Source organism: Coptis chinensis, chromosome 4 (genome assembly GCF_015680905.1).
Source record: "Coptis chinensis isolate HL-2020 chromosome 4, ASM1568090v1, whole genome shotgun sequence".
NCBI classification, from domain to species: domain Eukaryota; kingdom Viridiplantae; phylum Streptophyta; class Magnoliopsida; order Ranunculales; family Ranunculaceae; genus Coptis; species Coptis chinensis.
Genome location: NC_141459.1, coordinates 103151405 through 103178656, shown reverse-complemented (window position 1 = coordinate 103178656; position 27252 = coordinate 103151405). Strand labels below are relative to the sequence as shown.

Here is a 27252-nt window from a genome sequence, read left to right as displayed (position 1 = left end):
AACCACTCGCGTGCGTAACCACCCCTGGCGGGATGCCGCGACGGATAAATCCTCACACGGAAGCCAAATATATGTAAGTAGTGCCACTATTCGGCATAAAATATCGCGCGTCTCGTTCTATTTTGCGAACGGAATAATCAAGCCATTATTATTCGTAGAAAGGGCCATTCAGCTTTCTTGAAACGCCGGAAGGGCCAATCACATTACTACGCCCAAGGCCATTCAGATTCTTCAAACGCCAGAAGGGTCAATCAAATTGCACACGCCCACACAGGGCAAATCACATGAGTTGTGGTAGCTAGGTTCTAGGATTTTCGTTACGTAATTTATTCAAATGTCATCCATTAATGACTCATAATCATTCCACTTTGTCACGTGCAGGTCAATTACCTTATTGCACTAAGCCACAATATTTAGAAATATCTCAATTATATCTCATAACCACTTTCATTCTTTCACGTGCCAATATATTATTGCACTAAGCCACAATCCCGTGGGAAAATATTCACCAGTACTATGCTACCTCATAGTAGCATCTCACATATATCATAATAGAGCGTTTATATAAATTTCTCCAAGATATTGCATTAATATATATATATATATATAATATATATATATATATATATATATATATATATATCCCAACATATTATATCATGTCACAATACACAACATCAATGTCAAATCTTTCTTAGATAATGACAACTAAATTTATACTAGCTTCCACAACATTTTAGCAGTTGATTTGTCCATACAATTTACAACATAAAACGTAGCACAATTAAACAGTCCACAGTCCACAATCAAAGCCCAATATATATATATGCTTTACACACTACTCACGTCAAATCTAAATTAGATAATGACCAACCAAGTTATACAATTTTGACAATATTTTATTACTCTATTTGTCCATATAATCAAACATGTGAAAAACTGGAAAAAGTCAACATTCCACAGTCAACGGTCAAAGTCAACATATCATGATCAAAGTCAAACTCAACATGTCATGGTCAAAGTCAACATGCCATGGTCAAAGGTCAAAGTCAACCATCAATGGTCAAAGGTCAAAGTCAAACTGTCGTTTCCGTGTTCGACAGGTTCAGGGTCATAGCCATGGTTCATGGCTAAGGTCAAAGTGCATGGCTCATGGGCTCATGACTAAAGTCATGGTTCGGACCCAACTGGCCAAGCCCAAACCTTAGAACCCGAAAGTCTAAATATTGAAAGACCCAAAAAGATCTATTTTAAGTCCTATGGACTGGCCCCAAACAATATTAGAAATTGGCCCAAAAACTTGTACTGAACTGGCCCAAAACATAATTGGATTCGGCCCAAAAATTAAACTGAAACCGACCCAACAAAACAATCTAAGTTCTGGCCCAAAGACTTAAAAGAAAATAAAAAATGGACCAAACCAACTACAATAGAATCCGGCCCATTCAAACAAATAAAAGGTTAGCCCAAACAAAACAAAGAGAACTGTCCCAAAACTTAACTTAAACTGGGCCCAAACTAAACCAAATAAAATCGGGCCCAACAACTAAAATAGAATCGGGCCTAACATAACATATAAAGTTTTGGCCCAACCAAACAGCTAAGGCCCAAGCCCAATTCGGATTACTGTTCATCTTCTCCAACAGTTTCTCTCCTCCACCACCACCCAAAATCGACCACCACAAACCTCCACACAACCCCCAATTTCAACAAACCGAAAATGGAGAGGGTACAAACCCCCACCACTTTAATAAAAGCTAAAACCTCAAATCCTACAATCCAAACTTCCCCCAAAACTAGATCTACAAATTTCGGCCACCATTAATGGTGCTTCAAGCTCCACTCGACAGCCCCCACTCAATCCAACATCAAACATACATCAACAACCCACCAAATCAAACAAAAACCGTTCAAACTAGTTTAAAAACGCATAAAAACCCAAGTCCCAGTATCACAGTAATGGCGTTCGGCGCCATTAAAGCCTTCTCAAGCTCCAACAGCACACTCTAATCTCCATCTCGACGTCCTCACACACTCAAACATAAACCCAAACCAATCTTAACCACGGCTATACGAGTTCAACCCCCATCAATTCGGGCAGGAGACGAAAAACTGTTTGTCTGCTTCATAGCTTCGACAGCCCCCACCACGTTTCAATCCCGACAACCCCCCGACAGTTCAATCACCAATTCCAAACCACAGTAAATCAAAAAGAGTGCAAACAGAGAAAACAAGGAAAAATGACGATTTCTCTATTGGGCTTTAACTGCCCTTAACGCACATAAAGCTTCGACAGTTCAATCTCAATTTTCCGAGTTTCGAGTTTTAACCATAGTTCGTGATTCCGAACGAAACTCCGGAATTCCGCCCGGAATTTCGGTTTTTAAAAAAAACGGAATTCTGAATATAGAGTCGAAATATCCGAAATTCCGAAATTATCCGAAATTCCGAATATACCAAGGGTCGAAATTTAATGAATTCCGGTTTTTGAATTTGTCAGAATTTCAAAAATTCCGAAATTCCGAACTATGGTTTTAACAACACGACAGATTTCAACAGAGTTTTAACAACATGACAGGACGCTGAGTAATGAACAGTAAAATTTAGTGAAAACATAGGACAATAAAACGGTTTCTGTATTCCGGTGAAATAGCAAAATAGCTACTCACCTTAAACCCAAGCTCCACGAATCCTCTTAGCCGAATCGTCATGCTCCAATGCTCGAGCAAACAAGCTTCAAGCTCTGCCTCCATTTTCATTATTTTTATTATCTTCAAAAACCCTATTCTCTAGAAAAATGTGTTTATAAACTTGGGTTTGAAACCCAAGCCCAACACCGACTCGGGCCCAAAAACCAGGCCCACGTATCCTGAATTTAATCCAGTGAATTTTGAAAATAAATAATTAAATTAATTAATTAAATAGATAAAAACGTATTTTAAAAATACGGGCGTTACATGGTGATTGCTAAATCACTGGGATTAAAAAAAAAAAAAAAAAAAAAAAAACTATTATACACATTAGAGTTTAAGATAATTCTATTTGAAAATTAGAAAATTACGGATTAATATCCTAAACCACAAAGTGAAGAGGTTATTCAATGTCAATTACTTAAGCATCACATGAATTACTGCTCATTAACGTATTTCGATTTATTTCCAATAAATATATGTTATGATTGATGATTTGGAAATTTGTGTGAGAGAATTTGTAAGCACGCAAAATATTTAATAGATCTCGGGCATATGCCCGGGTCCAAAATCTAGTTCTAACTAAATCAAAGGGATTTGATTATTTGAAGGGGAGACTAATCTGATTGATTCAATTATTCTCTTAAATTGATGTTCTCAACTTTATTTTTAACAAGAATAAATTCGTATAAGGAAACAATATAACAAAATATAATGAATGAAATATATATGTACATATATGCATTCGGGCTCGGGTTTTTTGGTTATTTGATATTTTAACCCGAGCCTAACTCGAAACTGAGTCGGGCATTGATTTTACAAGACCAAGCCCAGACTACAGATCTGAAATGTTAGTCTAGGATCAACAAAAATCGGGTTTTAGCCCATTGGGCTTGTGCTAACCCGACCCACATTCTACCCCCGGTGCTGGGTTGTAACTTAGGTCGGTTGGATTGGTCCAGGCCCATTAGCCCAAACCCAAGTTTCTGATTCGCTGAGCCCAAGCCCACGCCCACGTACGAGATACAAAGTAGAGTTCTTTGTTAGTTTAATTAAGCGCCATAATAGCAGGGTGCTTCTTTAGCCGCTTTCTATTATCTTCTTTAGCTCGTGTAAAGTTGGTGAGTACGAGATTAAGAGGTAAATATTCATATTTATTATCTGGTAGAATTTTATATTGTTTAAGTTAAATTTCATAGTTAGGTTGTAGCCTGTGGGTGGCCGTTAGATTTGTATTTAATTGAGATAATTTTTTTTCCCTGTCTTTCCAGTCTGATAAAATAATTATTTCCACATAGCACTAGAAGAAGTTATAAAATGCTCATGCTTGCTGTTAGGGTCAGGATATGAATCATATGATGATGTGGAGGTAAACTAATAATGAGCCAATCAATTAAAAGACAAATGGAGAGAAAGAATAGAAGAAAGGATATAATTTTTTTTATTGATATTTAAAACAAGCTGGAGCTCCAGATCGGGAAAGCAGTAAGGTAAGCCGCGGTACCATAAGGCATAGTCGTTAGCTATATGGGAAGCAAGGCAGGAAACAGCACAGGCGGCTAGTCCTGATTTTCAGCAGAAAGTAGTCCGGTAAGAAACGTAAGCTGAGAATACCCTTTATTATAGGATAAAAAATATCCCAGTAACTAGAGTTAGTAAATACAGCTAATCATCCCTGTTTGAGTTGACCAGAAAGCAGTAAACTGTAGTCAGCGGTAAACACGAGGTAAGTAGCCCCAGAGTAGCAAACTAAGCGATAGGAAGGTCTAGTGCGGTCAAAACCCCGTGGGTTTTGAAACTATAAAGCAGAGTGGGAGATCTGGTGCAAATTGAGATTGTGGAGTCAAGATTTGATTTCTTTGTTTCAGTAATTACTAGTGAAGTAGTGAAGTCTTCTGAAGCGAATCCCGAGATGGTGGAGGCAAATGAGAAACATGAGTAATCAAATTTAACTAATTGGAGATGTATGAGAAGATTTGGCCTCATCGATAGAATTTTAAGCGTGATTGAGTGCCTGAAGTAGTTGGGAATGATTTAACCATTAAGAATGTTAGACTAACAAAGGAGTTCAGACATGTGTGTACAAATGTACAATCCTGTATGGATGTTCTAAGAGCTCAGACTACTTTCAAATACAATATACTGCTATGAAAAGGCAAGAAATTTTAGGCTCTCAGTCCTCAAATTCACAGATTTTAAAGGTGTGAAGTGGAGCAAACAAAAAAGAAAACAGAAACACCTTTTACTTTCTCTCATCTGTGTGCCTGTGTGTGTTTTCCAGTTTTCCTGCTCCACGCGTCTAGCCTTTAAAATATATGAATGTAAAGGCTGTGAGCCTAAAGTTTCTTGGAACTCGTGGACTACCATTACTTGGTACTTTAACGCATAGTTCGGGATTTCGGAATTCTCGGAATTCCGGTAAATCCAAAAACCGAAATCCAGCAAATTTCGACCCTATAAAATTCGGAATTTCGAATTCATTCGGAATTTCGAATATTTCGACACTATGTTTAAAATTTCGATTTTTGAAAACCGAAATTCCGAGAGGAATTCCGGAGTTTCGTTCGGAATCACGAACTATGCTTTAACGTGATATTGTTAATTCTTGTTTTTTTTATATTATAAAAGTGATACAGATACTTTTTATTTTGGCCATAATGTGTAGTGTTGTTTTTGTACCTTAGGTTGAGTGTTACACCAGGTTATACTTATTAATAATAATGTCATCCTGTTTCAGCTGATCAAGTTGGTTCTGCTCAAATTGTTTAGTAAATGGAGAAATCAAGTGTGGATCTTCAGGTGTTCTCTCAAGAACCTAAAAGTAATAAACCTCGTCCGTCTCCTAAACGGTTCATCAAAAACCAAATCCCAGACTCCATAACCAACGATCCAGCCCTTAATGCGTCTCTCTCTGTCCTCCCCTCTAATTACAGTTTTGAGGTCCACAAATGCATCTGGCGCATCCTAACATCTGGTGCCAAACGCGTTGCTCTGCAGTTCCCTGAAGGACTCCTAATGTATTCCCTTGTTCTCTCTGACATCTTTACGACCTATGGAAAGCTTGATGACTGCTTTGTCCTTGGTGATGTCACCTACGGTGCCTGTTGTGTTGATGACTTCTCTGCCACTGCTTTGGGTGCTGATCTCCTCATCCATTATGGGCACAGTTGTCTCATCCCCATCGACTCCACGAAGATTCCTTCTCTCTATGTTTTTGTTGAAATCAAAATTGATGTTGAACGTTTAATCGATACAGTTAGATTGAACATTGATGAAGAACAGACCAAAACAAAGAAGCTAGCCCTGGCAGGGACTATTCAGTTTTCTTCGGCAATTCGAGCTGCAAAGCCTGCATTAGAAAATGCTGGCTTTGAGGTTTTGGTCCCACAGTCTAAACCCTTATCAGCTGGAGAAGTTCTTGGGTGCACTTCCCCAACAATACCTAAAGGGTCTGCGGATGTTCTTATATTTGTCGCTGATGGGAGGTTCCATCTTGAAGCATTTATGATAGCAAATCCTGGAATTAAGGCTTTTCGATATGATCCATACCTTGGGGTTTTGTTCTTGGAGGAGTATGATCACGATGGAATGAAGAAAGTGAGGAAGAATGCAATCATTAAAGCTAGGGAGGCGAGCCGCTGGGGAATTATTCTTGGGACGTTGGGAAGGCAGGGGAACCCTAGAATTCTCAAACGGTTGCAGAGTAAAATGAAAGAAAAAGGTTTTACGTGGACCACCATTTTGATGTCAGAGATTTCTCCTGCTAGGATTGCATTGTTTGCCGATTCTATAGATGCCTGGATTCAGATTGCTTGTCCCCGTCTTTCCATTGATTGGGGGGAGGCATTTGAAAAGCCTCTCTTGACTCCATTCGAGGCTGAAATTGCGCTTGGGTTTATTCCTGGTTGGTGGGAGAAATCCTCTTTAAACTCAAATTGCATGAATGGTACGGAGTGTGGGAGCAAATCTTGTTGCAGCAGCAATGAAGAAAAGATTGTAGTCGCTGATGCTGCCACAGATTATCCAATGGATTATTATGCTAAGAATGGAGGGGAATGGAATAGTGCTTACTCCAATAAATCATCTCATCCTCCAAGAAGAAACTCATCTCATCCTCCAAGAAGAAACCTTTGATCTTGTAATGTTAATGTGAACTCTTAAGCAATCCGTTGTAAATTATTTTGACTTGCATCTTAAAAGAACTAGAAATGGAGATTTTTGAAGATATTTCTTGTTGTCTATCATTTATTCTTTCCTTTAGTTATATTTGTTGAAATTGTTCCCTATTTCTTTCAAACTTATTAGCAACTTATATTTGTCCATCAGCGTGGATATGAACTATGAGACGCAACCTGTCTCCCTGCACATTCCTTTTACCAAACTAATCTCTCTCTCTCTCTCTCTCTCTCTCTCTATTTTTCTCTAACAATTTCCCCATTTCATTTTATGTTCCCATAAAAATAAAAAGTGATGTCAGACGCTTTGATCAATGGATTATCTGGAGCTGGCGGTGGAATCATTGCTCAGCTCATTACTTATCCTCTTCAAACTGTAATAAATCATTTCTCTAACCACTTCTTCATGTTTATTATTTTTTTTAGTTTTCTCACTTTCTTTTTTTTGGATGGGATCTTTAGGTTAATACACGGCAACATACTGACAGAGATCCGAAGAAGGCTAAAAGGAAACTTGGGACTATTGAACAAATGTGTCAGGTTATTATTATTATTATTTTTTATTATTGCATCTTTTATATATTTTTTTTATCTGACTGAGTTTTGCTTTTGCAGGTGGTAAAAAATGAAGGATGGGAGAGATTGTACGGTGGATTAACGCCGTCATTGGTGGGAACTGCTGCGTCACAGGTTAGCGCAATTTCACCCCGTTTGTTGAGTGGATGGATCATGTTGTATTTGTTCATAAGATAGATATAATAAGTGGCTGGTACTAAAATCAAACTTGTGCCATAAACTAATACTAGTAATAACCTAAAAGAAAGTATATACTATATAGTCCTTTGGTTCACGTATTGTAACCATCCATGCGAATCTTCTGGAAGTAATAGCCCCTCTTGAATAAGAAGTAAGGTTAGTCTAGTAGACATTTTATCCCATATGGGAAAGTGTCCAATTGGCTTTTGTTTTGCCTCCCTTTGATTGCGTTTGTGTGTTCTGTATTAGTTGAATTATTCAATTTTCTTTTGATGAAAGAATGCATAACGTAATGGATAGGGAAATAATGTGATTATTTTTGTTAACGTTACCCTCGGTAGATAATATAATGCCCTGCGGCAGATAATGCTTCTGCCTTTTGCTCGAAGGTACAACACTTTAGTGTTTATTAGGTAAATGGTTGAGTTTTGTTTAATCAAAAGGTAAATGATTAATTATTTAGGGGAACACGCTGCAACAGTTATCATGCTACCTAGAGGCAATGCTGATTATGGCATTGCTCTCACACTCTAGGAAAAGGCCATTTTGGGGTAAGGTCCCTCTCTTAGAGTCTTTGCTCGATATTTACAATCTCAAAAATATGTTCATGTGAGACTATACAACAATAAAAATGGAGATGTTGTGAATGGCACAATATTGTAAAATAGTTAAGATTCAAGAAGAGAGTATGCAAGATGAGCAGTCACGTCACTTGTTTATGTATTGGTGGACAACGTGAGACAATGTATTGGGTAAATTTTTTCACGGAGCAGGTTGTACAGATCCATACTTATTGAGGAATTGTGCCGTTGAAACACAAAAATCCTTAGAAGTAAATATCATAACATAATAATATAAATTGTAGGAATCTCTAGTCTTTTGTAGTACAGTGACTAAGGTGGGAAGGAGCAAGGAAGACTATTAAAATCTTCTCCTAATATCTATGTTTTTGGATCAAATAGATTCAAGCACTAAGCCATCCTACTGCTGTTCACTTAAGTTGAATAATGCTTAATCAATAGACACTAGCCCGAAGGATCCTATGCGTGTAAAAGTCACCTGAAAAATAGTTTTGGATGAGGATGAGTTAGAAGCCCTACCACTTCAATTTTAGGATGTAAAAAGTGCCTACACTGGACTTCTAGTCTATTTTGAGTGCTCAGTTGACTGACATCATAAAGGAAGGAGACGAAGGAGAATGAAATTATTGTTCTATCAATGGGATTTTCTTATTATATACATTTGGTTAAACTCTGTTTCTGTGTATATGTATACTTGTAAGATTGGAAGCCAGTTACCCAATGAGATTCATACGCCACACCAACTCTAGGGATAACATGTTTGGTTCATGTTGTTGGAATATAACATTTAGTGTATCTTTCGTCCATATGCATGTGCCCTACACCACTTAGTGAAGAATGTCTTTATGCTTCAAAACTTTCTTCTTCTCATTACTTCAGTATCTATGAATGGCAATGAATGGCAACAAACTCATCGTTCACCTTTATATTTTAATTCATGGGAAGCTAGCTAGTAGGTTCTAGTGTATTGAACTTAATCATATATTCATATTCATATGCAATCTGTCAAATATGTGTAAACATGTATTTGTGTCCAATATGGAAGCTCATTCGACGCTCTGAACTTTAGGTTGTCTATAAGTTATCTATCTTCAATGGTTCTGTATTAATGTTAATGGTGTTCATGTTTCAATCTATACTGTCGTAAATTGATCTGTGTATTATTAGTTACTCATATTGTTTTGTAATCAATCTCAAAAGCCACGGTTCTTGGTGGCTCTCAACTAGTCAACTATCAGTACCTATTATTACACTTCTCAAGATATAACAGTCATTTATATGTTAGAAGCCTGACATCTCAGGAAAATATGGAGCTCTTGGGAGATGGCTACCAAGGAGATGTGATTGTTGAATACACACCAGACATTCTTGTTGGCGAATTCATATGCTTCTCAACCTTTTTGACGTGTTTCTTGCTTCAGGATATTAATTCGTATGCTTTAGCACAACCATTACTTAACCTATCCCTAAAAGAAATATTTACAGGCATACCAAGAGGCCAAAGGGAAAAGATGAACCCGCACAAATTCTGACTTGAATTTAATATGTGAACGTTTTGCACAGATGAAAAGAGAAAAGGAACTACTTGAAAAGATTTTGCAGACAGATATAAATATCTTTCCTTCTATTAGAGATGGAAGTGCACTTATGCAGCATATGGAGGACTTCTATTATATATATCACACTGCTAGAGGTATATCCTTGTACGTTTATCCAAAGTTTACTTCCTAATTGTTGTTATACAATATATATGCTCCCTAGTTTTTAATGGTAACCAATTATCATTCTAAAGTTATGGTTTCGCTACTTGTTATTCTTCTTCTTCTCTTTAAGCGTCATTTGTTATTGCTGTGTTAGCTATATACGCAGTTGACTTTGAAGTTCTTTAATTTTGCAGCATGTAAGGTCAAACTACAAAGCTGTTGATATCTCAAATTCCAACAAAGATCGAAGATAGCATATAAATCAGTTAATCCAAGTTAATGTTACAATGTACAGCTCTTGTTCCTTTGTTTCTGCTAAGAAATGATCTCAGAGGTTTATGAGTTCCTCCAGGTTAGACTTTTCTATTCTTTGGCCATATTAAACTTTTAGAGATTCTTTGATTCTATAATTAATTAACTTTACCAAATTTGCTAAGGTACTATATAATTCTACATACTAGGCTTTTATGATTCTATTATTTCTTTGTTGTAAGTTGTAACAGCGAGGAGAAAAGCAATGTTACCTTCTCATACACGACTCTGTTCCTTTCTGCTGTACCGAATTATTCATGGTGGAGACTCCATTTGAAATATAAGCTGCTTAGATACTCTCAAACCTGTACCTGTGTTTTTCTCTTATAATTCAACTTGACACTAAACGTTTTGCTATCAATTGTGTAAGTTGTTTATTAATTCAGCATTATTGCCACTACAACCTTTTTGTAAAAGAGAAAGGAAATAACCAAACATTATATTTACTAGAACAAGATTGTGATGAATGCAATTACTTGTCTTTTAGTCATTCTAGGTGTATGACATTTTGGACAACTGCATTCTCTATCAGAGATTCAGAGTTGTTGACAAGCCAACGTACAAAATTGATTCAATTGATGCCATAATACCTCAAGGCGGGCGGAGAAGTTTATTTCATCGTAACCCTTGGCAATTCTTATCGATAACAATGACCCATTGACGTGCATCTCAAATATGGTATTTCTACATTTGTTACGGTCTACAATAGCTGAATGTTCACTTCTCAGAGACCACCGTTTCAAGCTACACCATCCTAGAACTTGTTTTGCACAACACGGTGTGGCGGACACCTTCTCAAGGGTGTACCTTTTTTAGTACTAAATTTTGTTATGTCTTTGGACTATTTTATACTTCTGAATCGTTTGTTGTGTGGCTAAGATACATGCATATTGGCCCAACCCAACAACGGCAACCTTGGGTTGAAACTTTAAACTACTTTGCATTGATCTCCGACCTTCGGGGTGCACAACCACGATTGGAATTCCAAAAATAATTGCTAGATTTTACATACTATATATGGAAACTGAAAACCATGCAAAAAGCATATGGCATAGTAAGTTCTCAAATAATATTCTGATTTTGTCTACAAAATACTTCCTATTTTGCCTCAACTTTGGTAAGATTTCTTATGTTTTTCTAAGATTGTACATGAGAATGTCACCATAAATAACTAAGAAAATTAAAGTCGGAGTTGAAGAAGAGATTAAAGTTGAGAACGATTTTTATAGAAGCAAAGTTGGTAAAATCTTTAGGTGATGATATCAGAGATCTAAGGCAAACACCAAAGAGTTACTGATCTTGTTTAAAACACGCTTGCAAATCAAAAAAAAAAAATCAAAGACCAAATCACCGACTAAAAAGAATAAATAAGTGGCAAATCCTACAAATCACACAATTCCACTATAGAAGGCTACAAGCCGCTCCATATATCAGAAAAACTCATAAATTACTTCGCTATTGCTACCCTAAGGAATTTGGGTGAGAGTTAGCTACATCAAGAAACAAGTCACTTGAATGGAATATATATATATAATAAATAATAATAATAATAAATAAATAAATAAATAAATAAATATACCGCATTTTATCTTTTCACTAATATTCTGAATACTATCATAAGAACTCATCTCCAAATCACAAAAAGAGCTTAGTTTAATAGAAAAATAAAAAATAAGGATACACATTCACACGAGCTAAATGCCTTGGAAAATTATGAGATTAAAAGCATAAGTGTTTCATATAAATAAAATATTTGAATGGTAAAAGACAAGAGCGACAAGAGAATTGGGAAACGAAAATTAGTTTTTGATACCACTAACAACAACATCAATAACATTTTACAATATATAGACCTTGGTATATTTCGACCATAGTATATTTCTCTTTGTTTCCGCTTGGTGGTTATATTATTGTTTTCATTCTATCTCCAAATTCTAATCAACACCTTAATTAAGTATATTCAAAAACTAAATTCATTACAATAAAGATTCAAAAACTAATAAAACATTCAAAAATCAATAGAATTTATATAACAAAAAAAAATATATATAAATATATCAAGGAATTAGAGTTTAGAAAACTTAATAATGAAATCAATGAAAAAATATGAGAAACTTATGTAGTTGTGTTGTTTCTCTTAATTTAATTTTTTCTTTTTCAACTTCTTAGTGAATTAAAAGGTTTAGCAAATACTTGCCAAAAATTGTTTTGTGGAAATATGAATAAAAAAACTTATCAATAAAATGTTTTCTAGAGAGAAATAGAAAGTTTTAGGGCCAACGTTTTATGGGTAAAGGTGATAGTTTTACTATTTGTTTTTTGTAACAAAATCGTTTATTCCAGAGACGATTTTGTTTGGTAAAGATAGTAACAAAGTTAACCATTTTTAAATTTGGAGATCAGAGGCGACTTCGTTTCACCAATCCTTCTATTACAACTAATTGAAAGTGTCTTTTAATTTTGAGGAATCTAAGCGATTACAATTGCTTCAAATGACTTAACTAATTATTTGATTTTATTTATTTTCAGTTCTATTCATCACACTCTATTTTGCCCCCCAATATAGAATTTGGTTTGCCTTATGAAGGGTCACTTTATACTCTATACTAGCTACCCATGTTGCCCATACTGCCCATCCAACCTATGTTTGCCACATGTGCAAATAACAACTTTAATTAATTTTATAAATAATTTATAAAATTTAATGATGGTGTCTATTTAATAAATTTTAATATTAAACAATATTATAGAGTGTGATGCATTAGTATAGATAATTTTTATATTTCAAATAATATAATTTTTTAAGTAGATGATGTCATTTTATACTCTAAATCAAGTTATTGCATGTTTTAACACCTTGTTATTATATCCGATTCAATAATTTTTTAAATCTTTTCTCAATATCTAGTAATACCAGATTCCATTTCGCCCCAATAAAGATTGTAGTGGAGGCGGGTTGGAAGAGTTTTAGTAGCACGGGATCGCATACTAGTGTAACTATATAACGCCTTGTACGCGGAATGTGTGAGGGAATCGTGCCATTCCAATTCTTATGGCATGTTGCAGTGTTGCACTAGATCAAAAGATTGTACCTGGGTAAAATATTTGGGACTTAAAAAACTGATATTTCTGTATATATCGAGGCCCACTATTGATGTGGCACATCTAACTACGTTCTCACACTCAGTGATCTCAAACTACTAACGACAATTCCAATGCAACCGCTTCACTCTTCTTCTTGTTTACGCTTCACTCTCTTTCCTTTCACCACCTCGTTAACAACAACAACAACCAGAACAAACATGTCTTCTTCTTCTTCCATCCGGGCTTCTTCAGAAACGTCTCCTCATTCTTTTCCTGTCCCAGAAAACCGTATAGTGGTACGTGCATTTCCTTTTTTTTTTTTTTTTTTGTTTATTCATTATGGTGTTTGAGACTTTTAAGTGTGTTGGCATGAGCAGTTGGGTTGTGGAGCAACGTGCATAGATTACTTGGCTACAGTTGATTCTTATCCTAAGCCGGATGACAAGATTAGGAGCACTAGTTTGAAGGTATGTTCTCTTCTTTTCTGCTCACTTTGTAAATGAGAAGATTAAGTTTACCAGTCTGAACTGAATTGGTTTATTGGCTCATAAAATAATAGCCCAATACAAGCATGCATTAATACATATCTAGTTCTAAGATAACTTACATTAGACTTATCTTCATACACAAACTGTGCAATAGACCATCCAAAGGGGCTATTAAGGAAGCTCAGTAGTCTGCAGGCTTGTTTGTTTATCTAAACGTGTGCTCAAAGATGAGCCATGGAAGTTGACTTTGCATCTTCCATGTCATTAACCACGTTAACGCAATGCCAAGTTAATAAAAGTCTCTTCTGAAATTGTGAATGGAGCTGTCACAAAGAACAATGGTGCACAGGGAGAAGTTAAATGATAAATACCTCAGACGGAGAATGGCGTAAAAAAGTGTCCAGAGGGAATTTTGCAGAAAGGGGTTATGGAATGGGAGTAGTACCTGATTGGGTTCTTCATGGATAGGCGCATTGCTTAACCTGTGGTAAAGGCATCATTAGAAACAGGGGGCGGTCTATGAAATTGTAAGAGATGAAGACTTCTTCTATTTAAAATTCCCAATGGAAAAAATAGATCAACGTTACTCAAATTGGGGCCTGTGTTCATTGCTGGAAGAATATTTGTTGTGAGACTCAGAGTAGGGCTGTAAGTCAAGGTTGTCAATTTACTTGGTTGACAGCTCAGAAGTCGATCAAAGAAATATTAATAAGATGGATAGATGTCCTACTAATTGAAAATGGCTAAGATGTATGGTTTAATACACTGGCTGAATTCCTAGTACCTACAGTATCTGATCACAATCCTCGTTTTATTACTTGGACAACGACAAACCCGAAGCAAGCAACCTCCTTCAGGTTTTTATAATGCATGGGTGGAGGATGAAGAACTAAGACATTTGGTGGAAACAGTATGGAACAGTTCACTGGTAATCCAATGTGTGTAATGTTGAGCAGATTTAAATGCTTGAAGAAAGTGTTGAAGTGGTCCAGATCAAATTTCATAATCATCAACTCAAGCAGACAGTGTAAGGGATAGAGTGAAAGATGTTCAACATCTAATTCAACAACAACCTCATGACAATCGGCTAGTTGTAGAAGAGAAGCACCTAATAGAATCTTAACCATCTGAACAGGAGCAAACGTCTGAACAAGAGGTGCTACCGTGCTAGATAAAATTGAAATGTATTTCAAGGGACTCTTAAGGTTAGAACATCACAATGTTATTCCAGAAAACTCCTTAGAAGATTACAAACTTTGGAAAACTCTAGAGCAAGACCAGATAGAAGAAGTACAAACAGATGTAAGGGAGGAGAAAATAAAGAAGACTCTTTTTCACCCTATCTATTTGTTCTTGTAATGGAAGTGCTAGGAGGTATGTTAAAAAAAAGAAACAAGATAACCTGTTTAAGCTCCACCCGAAATGTAAAGATCCTGAAATAACTCATCTCTGCATTGCAGATGATAGAATGATCTTTTTTAAGGCAACGAGAGGCTCAGTGTTTCCCATAAAGAACATATTATTATGGTGATGTGGAGGAGGAGGCAGCTGCAGTACTGGCAGATATCATGGGAATCTCTCAAGCACACCTCTCTGTCAAGTACTTGGGGATGCCCTTAGTTTCTTCTAGATTGGGGATAAAGGCATGCCAGCCACTTATTGATACTATATTGATAAGAATTACTTCCTGGAAGGCTAAACTTCTATCACTTGCAGGGAGGGTCGAACTGGTGAGGTTTGTTATAACAAGCATTCAAGTTTATTGGGCTCGAACACTAATCTCACCTAGAACAAGAACAAAAAAGTTACAAGCATCATGTACAATTTTTCTGTGGTCAGGGCCTACTACGAAGATGTAGTTGCACCATACTATGAAGTATGGGGGACTGGGCACCACAGACCTGCATGGGTGGAACACAAGCTGCCATTTGTGGTTTGGTTTTCAAGGGTGCAACAAATCAAAGTAACATATGGGGGATGGGTGTGGAAGGACCATATCAAACAGAAAAACTTTTGATCCATGGATATTCCTCAAGATTTCTCTTGGGTTTGGAGAACAGGAAAATTGAATGAAAAATGATTAAAAACTGTTTTAAAGATGGTAGTACCACTACTTTCTGGCACAATCTCTGGTTGGATAACAAGCTTTTTGCACAAGTTGTTTCTCCTCTTCAAAGAAATGTTTTGGAAATTGCAGACAATGCTAAGGTGAGCTTACTTATACTGACTGGACACTGGAGGCTTGAAGGCACAAGATACACTAACTTGAATTCTTACTCATGTACTGGAAATGCACTAACAATGGAAAGTACTCAACGAAGTCGGATTATAAAGCCTTAAAGAAGGAAGCTAGAAGCACCAAATTGTACAAATTTGCGTGGAGAAAATGGGCCATACCAAGGCACTCAGATTCTCTGATAGCAATTCAAATACTTAAAAAGAGGGAGGAGGTACCTTAGTCATGCTACCAGTAAAATAGCTCTGTCTAGAAAGGTTTTCTTTTCTCTATGATTTTTGTCAGAGTGTGTATATTCACAACGTCCAAATTTCAGATCCTGATATCCAAAAAATGCTTGTGACACTGTGCTTCAAACAAAAAGACCATCATTTACAACTAAACCATTTTAAAGATTGTGATAGGGGTGATACTTTTCGTGTATACGTTGCAAAAGAGAGGCACTTAGTCATTGAATAGTTACACATTCATTCAAGTTACAAAAGTTACTAACTTAGAGTCTTAGAGTCTACTTGTAGGCTGTAGCTTTTTGTGCCTGCTCAAATTTTTTACAAATGGTTTCTTCATTTGACCCTTGGGTACTGCAGATTCAAGGAGGGGGAAATGCTGGAAATGCTTTAACATGTGCAGCTCGTTTGGGTTTGAATCCAAGGCTGATTTCTAAGGTTTATAATTTTTTTTTTACTATAACTTGTTTTTTCCCTGTATGATTATATTCTTTTGTATGTGTACTTTTTACTGGTCCAATATTCAAGAGTAAGTTTTTCATATAACCAATTGCATTAACTCTTTTGTTAATAGTACAAGAAATTTCTTTTCTCTAGGTTGCTGATGATGCTCAAGGGAGAGGTATTCTTGAAGAATTGGAAGCTGACGGTGTAGATACTTCTTATCTTGTGGTAAGACTCTGATTTGCTCATGAATTATGAACCATCCAAAAGTAGTCAGGCCGTTGTTTCGCTTTTGTAATCGTAGGGTGAAACGTTGCTATCTGTGACCTTCTTCTATTTAGTATTTACCCTTAAGTGTTAAACCGGTTTGTATCTTCGAATTCTGAATCGTTTCAGAATTTCACCTGCTTGTTCCTCACTGCTAAGCGGTATACTAGAATCCAGAGATGTCCATAAGATTACTGCTAGTGTTTACTGTCTATACTCTATTTAGATAAACCTAGAAAATGAGGTTTTCAAAGTCTGTCTTACTTTTACAGGTTTCAAAGGATGGAAATTCACCATTTACGTATGTAATTGTTGACAAACAAACGTGAGGCTTGATGCTTTGTGCGGTGAATCCAAGTTTCAAATTATTCAATTTCGATGCGTATATAACATATCAAAGATTGTCGATATGGAAGCAGCATATGTGTTTTTGTCCTCTATTCTTGAGTGTATCACATTTTTATATTTTGATTTAAAAAAATATTTTGTTAATATTTCAGGAAAACTCGCACTTGTATACACACGCCTTTATACCCACCCATGGTGCCAGATGAGCTTTCTCAGTCAAGTTTGTTTTCTGCTTTAAACAGTGCAAGACTTGTATATTTTGATAGCAGATTGTATGAGACTGCTTTGGTTGTTGGAAATGAGGTAATTATCATTTAAATTGTTTGTCTTTGATTGATCCATGAATTTCTAAGTTTGATGGCCCAAATTGATGTTCAAGCATACTGTAACACCCCGTGAGTATGAGTATACTATCATGTTTGCAATCTCTATTGTTTGTTTTCATTGTACACAATGTTTATCCCGCTTAGAAATTACCCTAACCTTAAGTTTCTAAAATTTTCTAGTACAGGCAACGAAGAGGAAAATACCTATACTAGTTGATGCAGAAAAGAAGAGGGAAGGGTTAGATGATCTTCTAAATTTGGCTGATTATGTTGTTTGCTCTGCGAGATTTCCCCAGGCATGTTACTGCTTTTCAGCAATAGCTCAATCATTAGTTTTGCTCCACTATAGAAGTAACTTATTTCAGTCTACAATGCTTTCTTTACAGAACTAATTTAAAATCGAGAAGAATAAGCATAGCTTTTTTTTAGCAATGGTGACATAATATAATTATATAAATAGAGTGAATGTCCGGGTTCACTTGCTGAATCTTTTCTTTTTCTCTCATCTTTACTGAAATATCTGATAGCTTCAGATGCCTGATTTTGAGCGTTATAGCTCTGTCATAACTTTTAGCTCCATTAAGAATTATTTTATCTAGTCTAATTTCAGTAATTTGTCTATGGCAGGAATGGACAGGAGCCTCGTCAATTCCAAGTGCACTTGTATTCATGCTTCTTAGACTGCCAAATGTCAAATTTGTGATTGTAACCCTTGGAGAGGATGGGTGTATTATGCTTGAAAGAAGTACAGATGGTACGCCTACTAGTGCATTTATTCAGATTCTACTTTGTGGATTGGCCTGTTAAGGTGTTTTGGTTCATTCTGTTATCCACCAAAAGTTCTAATTGGTTTTATGTTTGTTTCATCTAGCAGGTTCTCTAGTGGAAGAGATGGATGTCGACAGCTTGCTAGAATTATTGAAGCAGAGCCTTGATGGAAATATTAACATGCCATTATGCATATCATCTAAGGTAGATTAAATCGAACACTTAAATTGCCTTAACTTAGGTTTATTTTATGTTGACTTTTCACTACGACTAAGCAACAATAAAATGGCCAAGCTAGTTCTTAGTTTGTTCTTTTGGCTTGTCTAAATGAAGTTAGTTCTTTGCCTAGTCATCACCAATAATATTAAAATCCTGATTGATACCTTTTTGAGAAAGTGAAAACGCTTCTAACTTTGTATTATTTTGGAGAAGACCAAAAAAATTCTGCTGTTTCTGCATTTAAGTTTCATTCTGATATCTGTTGATAGATACGAATACTGACTCCCAAGACCATAATTCTGCTGTTTCTGCATTTAAGTTTCACTTTGATATCTGTTGATAGATACGAATACTGACTCCCAAGACCATAATTTGCAACTGGAAAACTTCTAATTCTGTCACACTTGTTATTAAGGTGTCATTTCGAAGATCACTGTAACATTTGATTGTAGGTGTTCCTGGTATTTAATTTGGTTTTTTCTTTAATTGCTTTGGAAGTATGAACTTCCTTTTATTTTCTTAATTATTTGATGTGATTATTCATTGGTTATTGATTTTTATTTTTTATTTGAAAGTGAAGATGTTCTGATTCTTATTTTTCATCACATATGGAATCCTTTCAGGTGGTGATGAGGCTAAAAGCAAACAAACTTGGAGCAGTAAATGGGATATTGCATGTAGGAAGTGCAGAAAAGATTCCACCTTCAGAGCTTATCGACACTACTGGTGCTGGAGATGCGTTTATTGGAGCAGTTCTATATGGTATGTCAAAACCATGCAGTCCCCCCTCCCTATTTATGGTAGATTATGCTTTTAGATGTTCCTGTATTCTGGGGAGTAACTACTTCCACCGAACAAACCAAATTCCCTTCAAATGATGGTTTATTGGTTCTTATACAATTTCTCTAATTAGCAATTTGTGCAGACAAACCACCGCAAAAAATGCTCCCATTTGCAGCTTCAGTGGTAAGTGACACTTTTTAAACCATTTTTCTAAATATATTCTTTTGTGGTTACCTGTCCATGCTGCAATCTGCAATTTTAATTGCAGGCAGCTGCTGCTTGTAGAGCTCTGGGTGCCCGCAGTGGTCTTCCAAGACGTACTGATCCGTGGTTAAGTTCGTATTCACACTAAAACTTGTAAAATAAGGTATTCGGGAGAGAGGGAAAAGAAAAGGGGGGGGGTGTCTAGTTCAGCTTCTGTTTATGTACTGAAACAGACTCTAGAAAGTGTATATAGTTGACTACTTCCTTGCCCTTTGTTCATGTGTTATACCACTCAAACTGTATGTACTACTAAAAGACTTGCAAGAGGTAAGTTGGATGTCTTGTGATTGAGGAACTGAAGATGACTTGAATGATCGATATGTAAGTTGGAAACATAACTTGTGATATGTTTGTTCTAATGAATGGGGGACTGTTTGGATATATATTTACCGTCTTTCTTTCAGCTTTCTGTAGTTAACATCTGAACAGATATGAAATTAATTTTGCTGTTGCTATTTAAGCCTTAATATAATGTTGTCATCGGTCCAGGGGGATTCATGTTGTCTGGAATTCCACACACTAGCGTGACTCTCAATAATTAATCATTTTAAAGGTAGAGCTCAAAGTCGGACACAGGTAACCGAACTTTTACAGCAACTCTATTTTCAGCTGATTATATATGCTTTAAAATTTTACAATTGCTTACGGTTCAAAGATTCAACCGTGTTAGGTTTATATCTATGTCAACATAAAACAAGTGCGAGTTAAATTTTCCTCTGGAACTCCCCGTGTCTCTGAATCAGAAGATCAAACTGAGCTCAACAAAATTTATTATTCAGTAAAGGACCCATCCAAATGCTTGGAACCTCGAACCAAACTTTGCATTGGTTCCCTCGAAATAAAGTCAAGGCACTTGTGGCCTTTGTTGGCCAGTGATGCTCATACTATTTGCATGGTTGTACCTTATTGAGAATCTAGTTGTATAATCAAATTGCTGTCTGTCTACATGAAATTTCATTGATTTGCTGGTTACAACAAATTGTACAACAAATTTTGATTGGACCAATGGTATTACCCCAGGAAAACAAGTGGGTAAACCAATGCAATAAGATTTGACGCAGAGAAGCAGAACAAAAATAACTCTGCATCTATAATACAGACAGCATCCAAATTACATCTACATGGTATAACAACGAATAAATTTTTCCAACAAATTAGCAGCCATGGCTCTCTTCCACCTCTTACATCACTTCAAAGAAATCCACGGCAATGTTAAAAAGCACAAAGTGAACGTATCTGATGATGCCCCCTCCACACTATACATTTGAAGATGTGATGAAAAGAACACTTCAAACCCAAAATCTACCATTCCAACTACGCCTTGAAAGCCCTCCAGGCTCACTACCACTTCCCCTAGGGAAAAAGGAAAGCTTGTTTGTGGTTCTGAGGGGACCTGATCGGCTTATGTGCTTTGTTGAAAATGTGTTGTGTTCCCCAACTAAGCTAGTTGGTGAAAGCAGTCTATTGTCTGTCTCTTCAAGTGGACCTGAACTATACTCCATTGTTATATAAGAAGATGCATACCCATATCTCAAACGCGGAGTAGCCCCACCACTTTCCCACCAACTATCAGAAGGGCCAAGGTCGCCCTTAAAGTCGGAGTCATGAACAGAGGGAGATTCTTTCTGACTACTGCAATTGTCGCACGTCTCATCCATATCATTGTATATAAGCTTCAACGCCTGCACAACTTCACCCATGAAAGGCCTCTGTGTCACCTCTGGATGAACACACATCGATGCAATAGATGCAACGCGGGCCATGTCATCAAAGTCAAAATTGCCACACAATGCAGGGTCAACTAACTGCTCCAGCCCTTCTCTAGTAGTCAGCAGGGGGCGTGCCCAAGTGACGAGATTTTCTTGTCCCTGAGGTTGAGACATATCTACAGGCTTTCTTCCACTAAGAAGCTCTAGCAGTACAACACCGTAACTATAAACATCACTCTTTACAAGTAGATGTCCCGTCATTGCATATTCTGGAGCAACATACCTGTAAAATCACAACATGATCATTCCTTAAGGAGAAGAAATTTGGAAACTAAAGAATCAGATACATCAGTCTTTGTTCAACAATCTAATTTGTTCACGAAAGCTGTACCATACGTACCCAAAAGTTCCCATGACTCTGGTGGAAACATAGTTACTTCCTTCAGTCGCTTCCCTTGCCAGACCAAAATCTGAAACCTTAGGAGTAAAGTCAGCTTCCAATAGAACATTACTGGCCTTGAAATCCCGGTGTATCACACGAGGATTAGAATCCTCGTGAAGATATGCCAATCCCCTCGCTGCACCAAGGGCAATCTTCATTCGAGCCTCCCAATCAAGAGGCATTTCACTCTTGTCATCCCCTGAAATACCAATATAAGTTTTTTTTTACTAGTACCATAGGCTAGATAAAGTGAAATAGTGGAAAGCAGAGTAGACACCATGTAAATGAGATTCAACACTCCCGTTGTGAACAACTTCATATACCAAGCAGCGTCTGCAGTCTTCAACGCATATGCCAATCAGTTTGACAAGGTTACGGTGATGCAATCGGCTTAGCATCTCAACTTCTGCAATGAACTCACGATCTCCATTCTGGTCCTCTCTTGTAAGCAACTTAACTGCAACTTCAGTTCCATCATCCAAGATCCCATGGTAGACGCACCCAAATCCTCCCTCACCCAAGATCTTCTTAGAACTGAACTTTTCAGTGGCCTTCTCAAGCTCAGCAAGGGAAAAAGTTTTCACTGAAAGTATACAAGCAGCCATGGCCGAAACCAGGGACACTGACGTTGAGCTTTCCATGCCAGTTGATAACAGAGATCCAATGCCTGCGATAAAGATATGTGCAAATTCATTCATCTTCATATCTTTCACAGATTTAGATAGTCAATATGGTTGGACAATATCAGCTCGACAATCTGTATTCTTAGTTACCTTCTCAATACAGGTTTTAGTAAGAATGGCTGGAGCAGATTCTAGGCATAACAACAAAGATATTTGCTCCAGCCCTTCTAGTAAGGACTTTGGAATCCAATATAAACTACGTTCTGAGTTGCCTATCAATCAGACTTTAAACTAAGAACAAACGGATCAGCACAACAAACTTTATAGTAAAACAGAAGTTTGGTTCATGATCTTTTTTTTTTATCGGTAGTTATATATAAGATGGGCTCATTTGGAAATTTCTAAATATGCCAAAAGAGGGTTGCAAAATTTCAAATCTTGACCGTTAAAAAAAATCACATTTTCAAATCTACTTTTGAAAGGGATAGAGATTTTGAAATGAACTAAAATTTTGTAAATGTGATCTATATAGTGATAAGATCATACCCACAAAGTATGAGCTCTTAGATCAACTTAAAAAAAAGTGTTGTATAAATTGTTGTATAAAAAGTGTTGTATATGAATCCCTCCCCTATATATATATATCGAGCAGGTTCCATTTACCATACTTTTTATACCATAGTTTATAATACACCCCCTTACAAGATGAAATAAGTGCTAATAATTTGTGGATATGATTTACTAACTATAGATAACATCTCCGCAAAAATTCATCTCATTTGGAAATCTCTAACCTGGTTAAAAGTTGTTATAAATTTTGATTTTTTTTTAACGGTTCAGATTTTTCGATTTTGCAATCATTTTTTGACATAGTTAAACATTATAAAATGAGGTGAAATTTTATAGAGGTAATCTTCATAGTTAGTTGAACACATCCACAAAAAACTGGGTTATAATTCATGTTGTAGTTAAAGTTGTGGGGTATGGTATAAACTATCGTATAAAAAGTATGGTTTTGGTTCACGATCTTACCAGATCTCTTATTAATGGAAGATGTAAATGCAGGACCAACGGCTGTTGATGGTCTCCCATGCTTCTTGCATCTAAAAAGGATGGTGATTGCTCCAATGCTGGCCAAGAGGAGTACAAATGCAGATAAAGCAATGATAGCTATTGTTCTAGCATTCATCCTCTGATTCTTGTTGTCAAAATTTGCCATGATAGGATCTTCTTCACTTCCACTAGGACTGATCCCCCTCAAACCACCCGATGGTGGTGATGAGGGAAGCCCTAAGAAAAAGAATTTCAGATACCGCATATCATAACAAAACATGATTGTGGAAAAGACATGTGAGATAAGAGTTACTACCTTGGTAACGAACATATTTTACATCATAATCACCAAAAAGAGACCTATCAATCGGCACCTTCTTTCCCCAAAATCTCTCGTAAATCAACAGCGCAGTGGTATTATCAAATTTCTCTCCTAAAGGGACCAAGTTAACATTTACTATTGTTCCCTGATCTTGACTGTCAGCACTTGCACCCGTTATACTCACTTGACTTTGTTTTAGATATATGCCTGCTGCAACCTCAATTTCTAGCTGGTCAACCAAAGGAAAAACTGCATATGGTGCTACTCCTAGATGAATTTCAACTTGCATAGGTAATACACAACCACAAGGTGAACCAATAGGCGTTGAAGTAAGAGGCTCCACACAATTTATCTGCTCACAACCTGCCAGAGATTCTAATATGAGACCCCATATAACATATCTGGTCAGACACAAAATAGAAGACACAATAACAATATGACATAACCATCTTAAGTCATCAGAGTTCTCTTTAACTACCTGATATGGCAGAAGGCGTTGGTGAGACAGCACGGTGCTTCCAATGACGGTGATGATGTCTGGATGACAAGCCACTTCTGGGACTAGCAGCAGAACCTGAATACAATCAATTGAAAATCCGAATCATAAGTATTAGTGAGTTTCTTTTATTTGGTAAAGCAGATAAAGATACCTGAGTTCAAGGGAAAATCATAGAGATTTTCCGTTTCAGTGACCATTTGAGCTTCAGTGCAACATGCCTTACTAGGCTATGCTTGGACCCTGAAGCTCAGTTCAGGTCCATACAGGTGAGCTAAGATAGCACATTTGGAAAAAATCTGGAGTTGCAATGATACTGTGTAGAGATATGACATATTTACCTTGATATGCTGGGGAAGAAGCAGGAGCAGGTAGTGGAACCGAGATAGGATCAGTTCTCCATGGCCTTGGCGATTCTGATGGTGAAAATCTTGAATGACTCAACTTCAAAATTTCTGCACAGAAATTCAGAACACTAGAACATTATCCAGGAGGCCTTGTTCATAAGTAAACAAGAGATCGAATAAGCCAGAACAACACCTTGAGTAGCTGATACCACTAATTGGTGACGTGCAGAAGTAAGTACTAGGATGGATTTGACTAAAGCCGAGCTATAAGTTATATAGTCCCTTCCTGCAACAGAGGTTTGGTAAGACATGTTAACAATAATGACAAAGATTCCAACAAACAAGATGCAGTTTCAGACACAAAGGTAAGGGTGGAATTCAAGCTAATCAAGCCAAGCTTCACTATACTCAAGCTCAGCTCGTTTATTAAGCGAGCTTTGAAAAAAGCTCAAGCTTGGCTCATATAATATATGAACGAGCCCGAGTAGCTTGGTTATTTTACAGTACGATGATGCTATTTGAGCTTATCGAGCCGAGCTTCATCAAGGTCGTTTGTTAGACGAGCTATAATATAGGCTCAAGCTTGGCTCATTTATTAAATGAACGAGCTCGAGCCGAGGCCGAGCCGCTTGGCCCAAATTCCATCCTTACACAAAGGTTCAATATATTACACAAGTAGGACAAGACATAATCTACAATCGAATGAAACAACAGAGAGTATGCAGTTGCTGCATCAGGGTCCGCATACGCACACAAAGTACAATAGGAACCACAGAGAGCAGTCTTTCCAAGAAGCTGATGTTTTTGCACATGGTGTCCACACAAAAGCTTGATCTTGTGGATTAGGAACTTAATTCAATTACTAGACACATTAGTTTTGAAAAGAGTTGAGAAATAATCATGCTCATATGAGCTCAACGAGATATGCAGCATATCATAATTGATGCTTCACCTTCGACGATAAAAAAGGTTCTTCGTAAGTTGCTATTTTGGAAAACAATAATTCTGGACTTCCATATTCAACAAAGGTAATATGCCAATATAGTTACGCATATGGCATTGATCATACACATGCATTATAGAGTGAATTCAGCAATGAAGGATACCAAAATGCTTTCGTGTACTCAATATCTAACAGACTTCGTTTTCACAGATAAAGTACAATGTGGAGATAGGTGGGTTGAGCCACAGGTGCACTGACATGTGTCAAAGTTTATCTGAACGAGTGAAATTAATGCAGGTGATGTATGCATGTCGAAGACAAACCTAGTTAACTAGTTTCTTATTTTACATGCATGGGCTATGTGAGAATTGTGTACGGGTTCCAAAATTAAAGGGGCAAGGGCCATTGGTAGTTACGCAAGCTCAAACAAAGAAAACTCCCCCTAAAGTACCTAACAATGTGTTACTATAACTACCTAGTTTGCTTTATCCCCTTTCCCTCTTAATTCAAATCCTCAGCAATGCGATACCATTGTAACTTACAAGCCTTATCCCTTATCTAAGCTTCAAGAGAAAATCGACAAAACAGTACTACTAATTCATTTAGCTTTCAACACCCAATAGTCTCAAAGTTACAAACAATTTGTCTTCAAATGTGATAAACCAACAACTTGGTATTGCAATTATTTCAACTTCAAACACTGTAAAACTGCTTACCTTTACTTACCATACCCAAAATTCTCAAACAAATGCACAATTAAGCTAAAACATGACAAGCCCACAGCTTATTTTTGCAACTATGTCACAAATGATCAAATACATTCAACTTCAATCACTTTAAAACAACAATATCAGAAACCTTACCATAGCTCAACGCAACCATATTGAACAGAACAAGAAGCAGCAACATCAGAACCCGCATCTTCTTTGGCAAGTTGCAACAAACTCATACAAAACATCATAAAAACAAACACCCAATGAAGAAACAATGAGATTCAAAGACATGGGACAGTTGTTTCAAGGTGGGCTTTGTGTAAAAATGAAAACTTTGGCTCAAAACTTCGTCAAACTTAAACACAAACCAATGCATTGTAACAATGGTTCAAAAAAATGGAATTCTACACCATTTTTTTCAAAAAATAAGGAATGCAAGAAGTGGGGCTATAGATCCATAGAGTGGTTTTGAAGTAATTTGAAGAAAAGAAATCTTTTTTAGATCTATAAAGAATGTAACAGATCTTCAAAGAGAGAGAAGAAGAAGAAGAAGAAGAAGAATGTTAATGAGCTGAAAACAGTAGTGGAATAGTTAGTATAGTGAAGAAGGGAAAAGAGTGGAAGAAAGAAAGGAGTGTTGTTGCTGTGTGGGGAAAGAAAATTTTTTTGGTAGGGAAAGTTGGTTTCCTTTATTAAATGTTGGCACTGCACTGCACTGCTTTTTTGGTTTGTTTTACTCATTTTCTGTAACTTGTTTTTCTTAGTGGAATGCAATTTTGTGCATTTCTCACATATATACTTTGACATTTTTTCTGTTTTTTTCTTGTCAATTTTTCTTGTCTTCTTAATTGTCCACATAGCATGGAGGTTGGAGTGGATAGCAGGGTATATAACAGTATGGAAGATCATGTAACTATAGAGTATACTTTATGA

The 27252-nt window shown here is 36.7% G+C and overlaps 4 protein-coding genes across 9 annotated transcripts; 3 read left to right on the top strand and 1 right to left on the bottom strand.

The window, feature by feature from the left end:
- The first annotated feature begins 3756 nt into the window (after positions 1–3756).
- On the top strand, positions 3757–10302 carry LOC147506461 (uncharacterized). The gene is made up of 7 exons (XM_086558619.1): positions 3757–3830; positions 7159–7241; positions 7328–7405; positions 7481–7555; positions 9504–9586; positions 9768–9895; positions 10100–10302. Exons 2-7 carry the CDS (start codon positions 7161–7163, stop codon positions 10126–10128), a joined length of 474 nt encoding a protein of 157 aa, XP_086414745.1. The 5' UTR covers positions 3757–3830; positions 7159–7160; the 3' UTR covers positions 10129–10302.
- Positions 4028–6917, top strand: LOC147506462 (2-(3-amino-3-carboxypropyl)histidine synthase subunit 1-like). 3 transcript variants are annotated; one of them, XM_086558616.1, is made up of 2 exons: positions 4028–4280; positions 5428–6917. In XM_086558616.1, exon 2 carries the CDS (start codon positions 5463–5465, stop codon positions 6822–6824), a length of 1362 nt encoding a protein of 453 aa, XP_086414742.1. In that variant the 5' UTR covers positions 4028–4280; positions 5428–5462; the 3' UTR covers positions 6825–6917. The 3 variants fall into 3 exon arrangements, with proteins under 3 accessions (XP_086414742.1, XP_086414744.1, XP_086414743.1); XM_086558618.1 differs by having other exon boundaries at positions 4265–4289; XM_086558617.1 differs by lacking the exon at positions 4028–4280 and adding an exon at positions 4522–5063.
- A 3075-nt stretch (positions 10303–13377) lies between the features above and the next one.
- Positions 13378–20054, top strand: LOC147506460 (uncharacterized). 4 transcript variants are annotated; one of them, XM_086558614.1, is made up of 12 exons: positions 13378–13597; positions 13679–13768; positions 16613–16690; positions 16850–16924; positions 17236–17288; positions 17464–17614; positions 17823–17933; positions 18265–18391; positions 18509–18609; positions 19248–19386; positions 19550–19590; positions 19676–19966. In XM_086558614.1, the coding sequence occupies exons 1-12, from the start codon at positions 13433–13435 to the stop codon at positions 19757–19759; spliced, it is 1215 nt and encodes a 404-aa protein (XP_086414740.1). In that variant the 5' UTR covers positions 13378–13432; the 3' UTR covers positions 19760–19966. The 4 variants fall into 4 exon arrangements, with proteins under 4 accessions (XP_086414740.1, XP_086414738.1, XP_086414739.1 ...); XM_086558612.1 differs by having other exon boundaries at positions 13379–13597; positions 19538–19590; positions 19676–20054; XM_086558613.1 differs by having other exon boundaries at positions 13380–13597; positions 18512–18609; positions 19538–19590; positions 19676–20054.
- A 520-nt stretch (positions 20055–20574) lies between these two features.
- ALE2 (Protein kinase superfamily protein) lies at positions 20575–26990 on the bottom strand. The gene is made up of 9 exons (XM_086558611.1): positions 26470–26990; positions 24857–24949; positions 24658–24771; positions 24299–24394; positions 23815–24183; positions 23478–23735; positions 22100–22489; positions 21781–22021; positions 20575–21663 (listed from the first exon to the last, which is right to left on the bottom strand). Exons 1-9 carry the CDS (start codon positions 26525–26527, stop codon positions 20961–20963), a joined length of 2322 nt encoding a protein of 773 aa, XP_086414737.1. The 5' UTR covers positions 26528–26990; the 3' UTR covers positions 20575–20960.
- Positions 26991–27252: the final 262 nt, after the last annotated feature.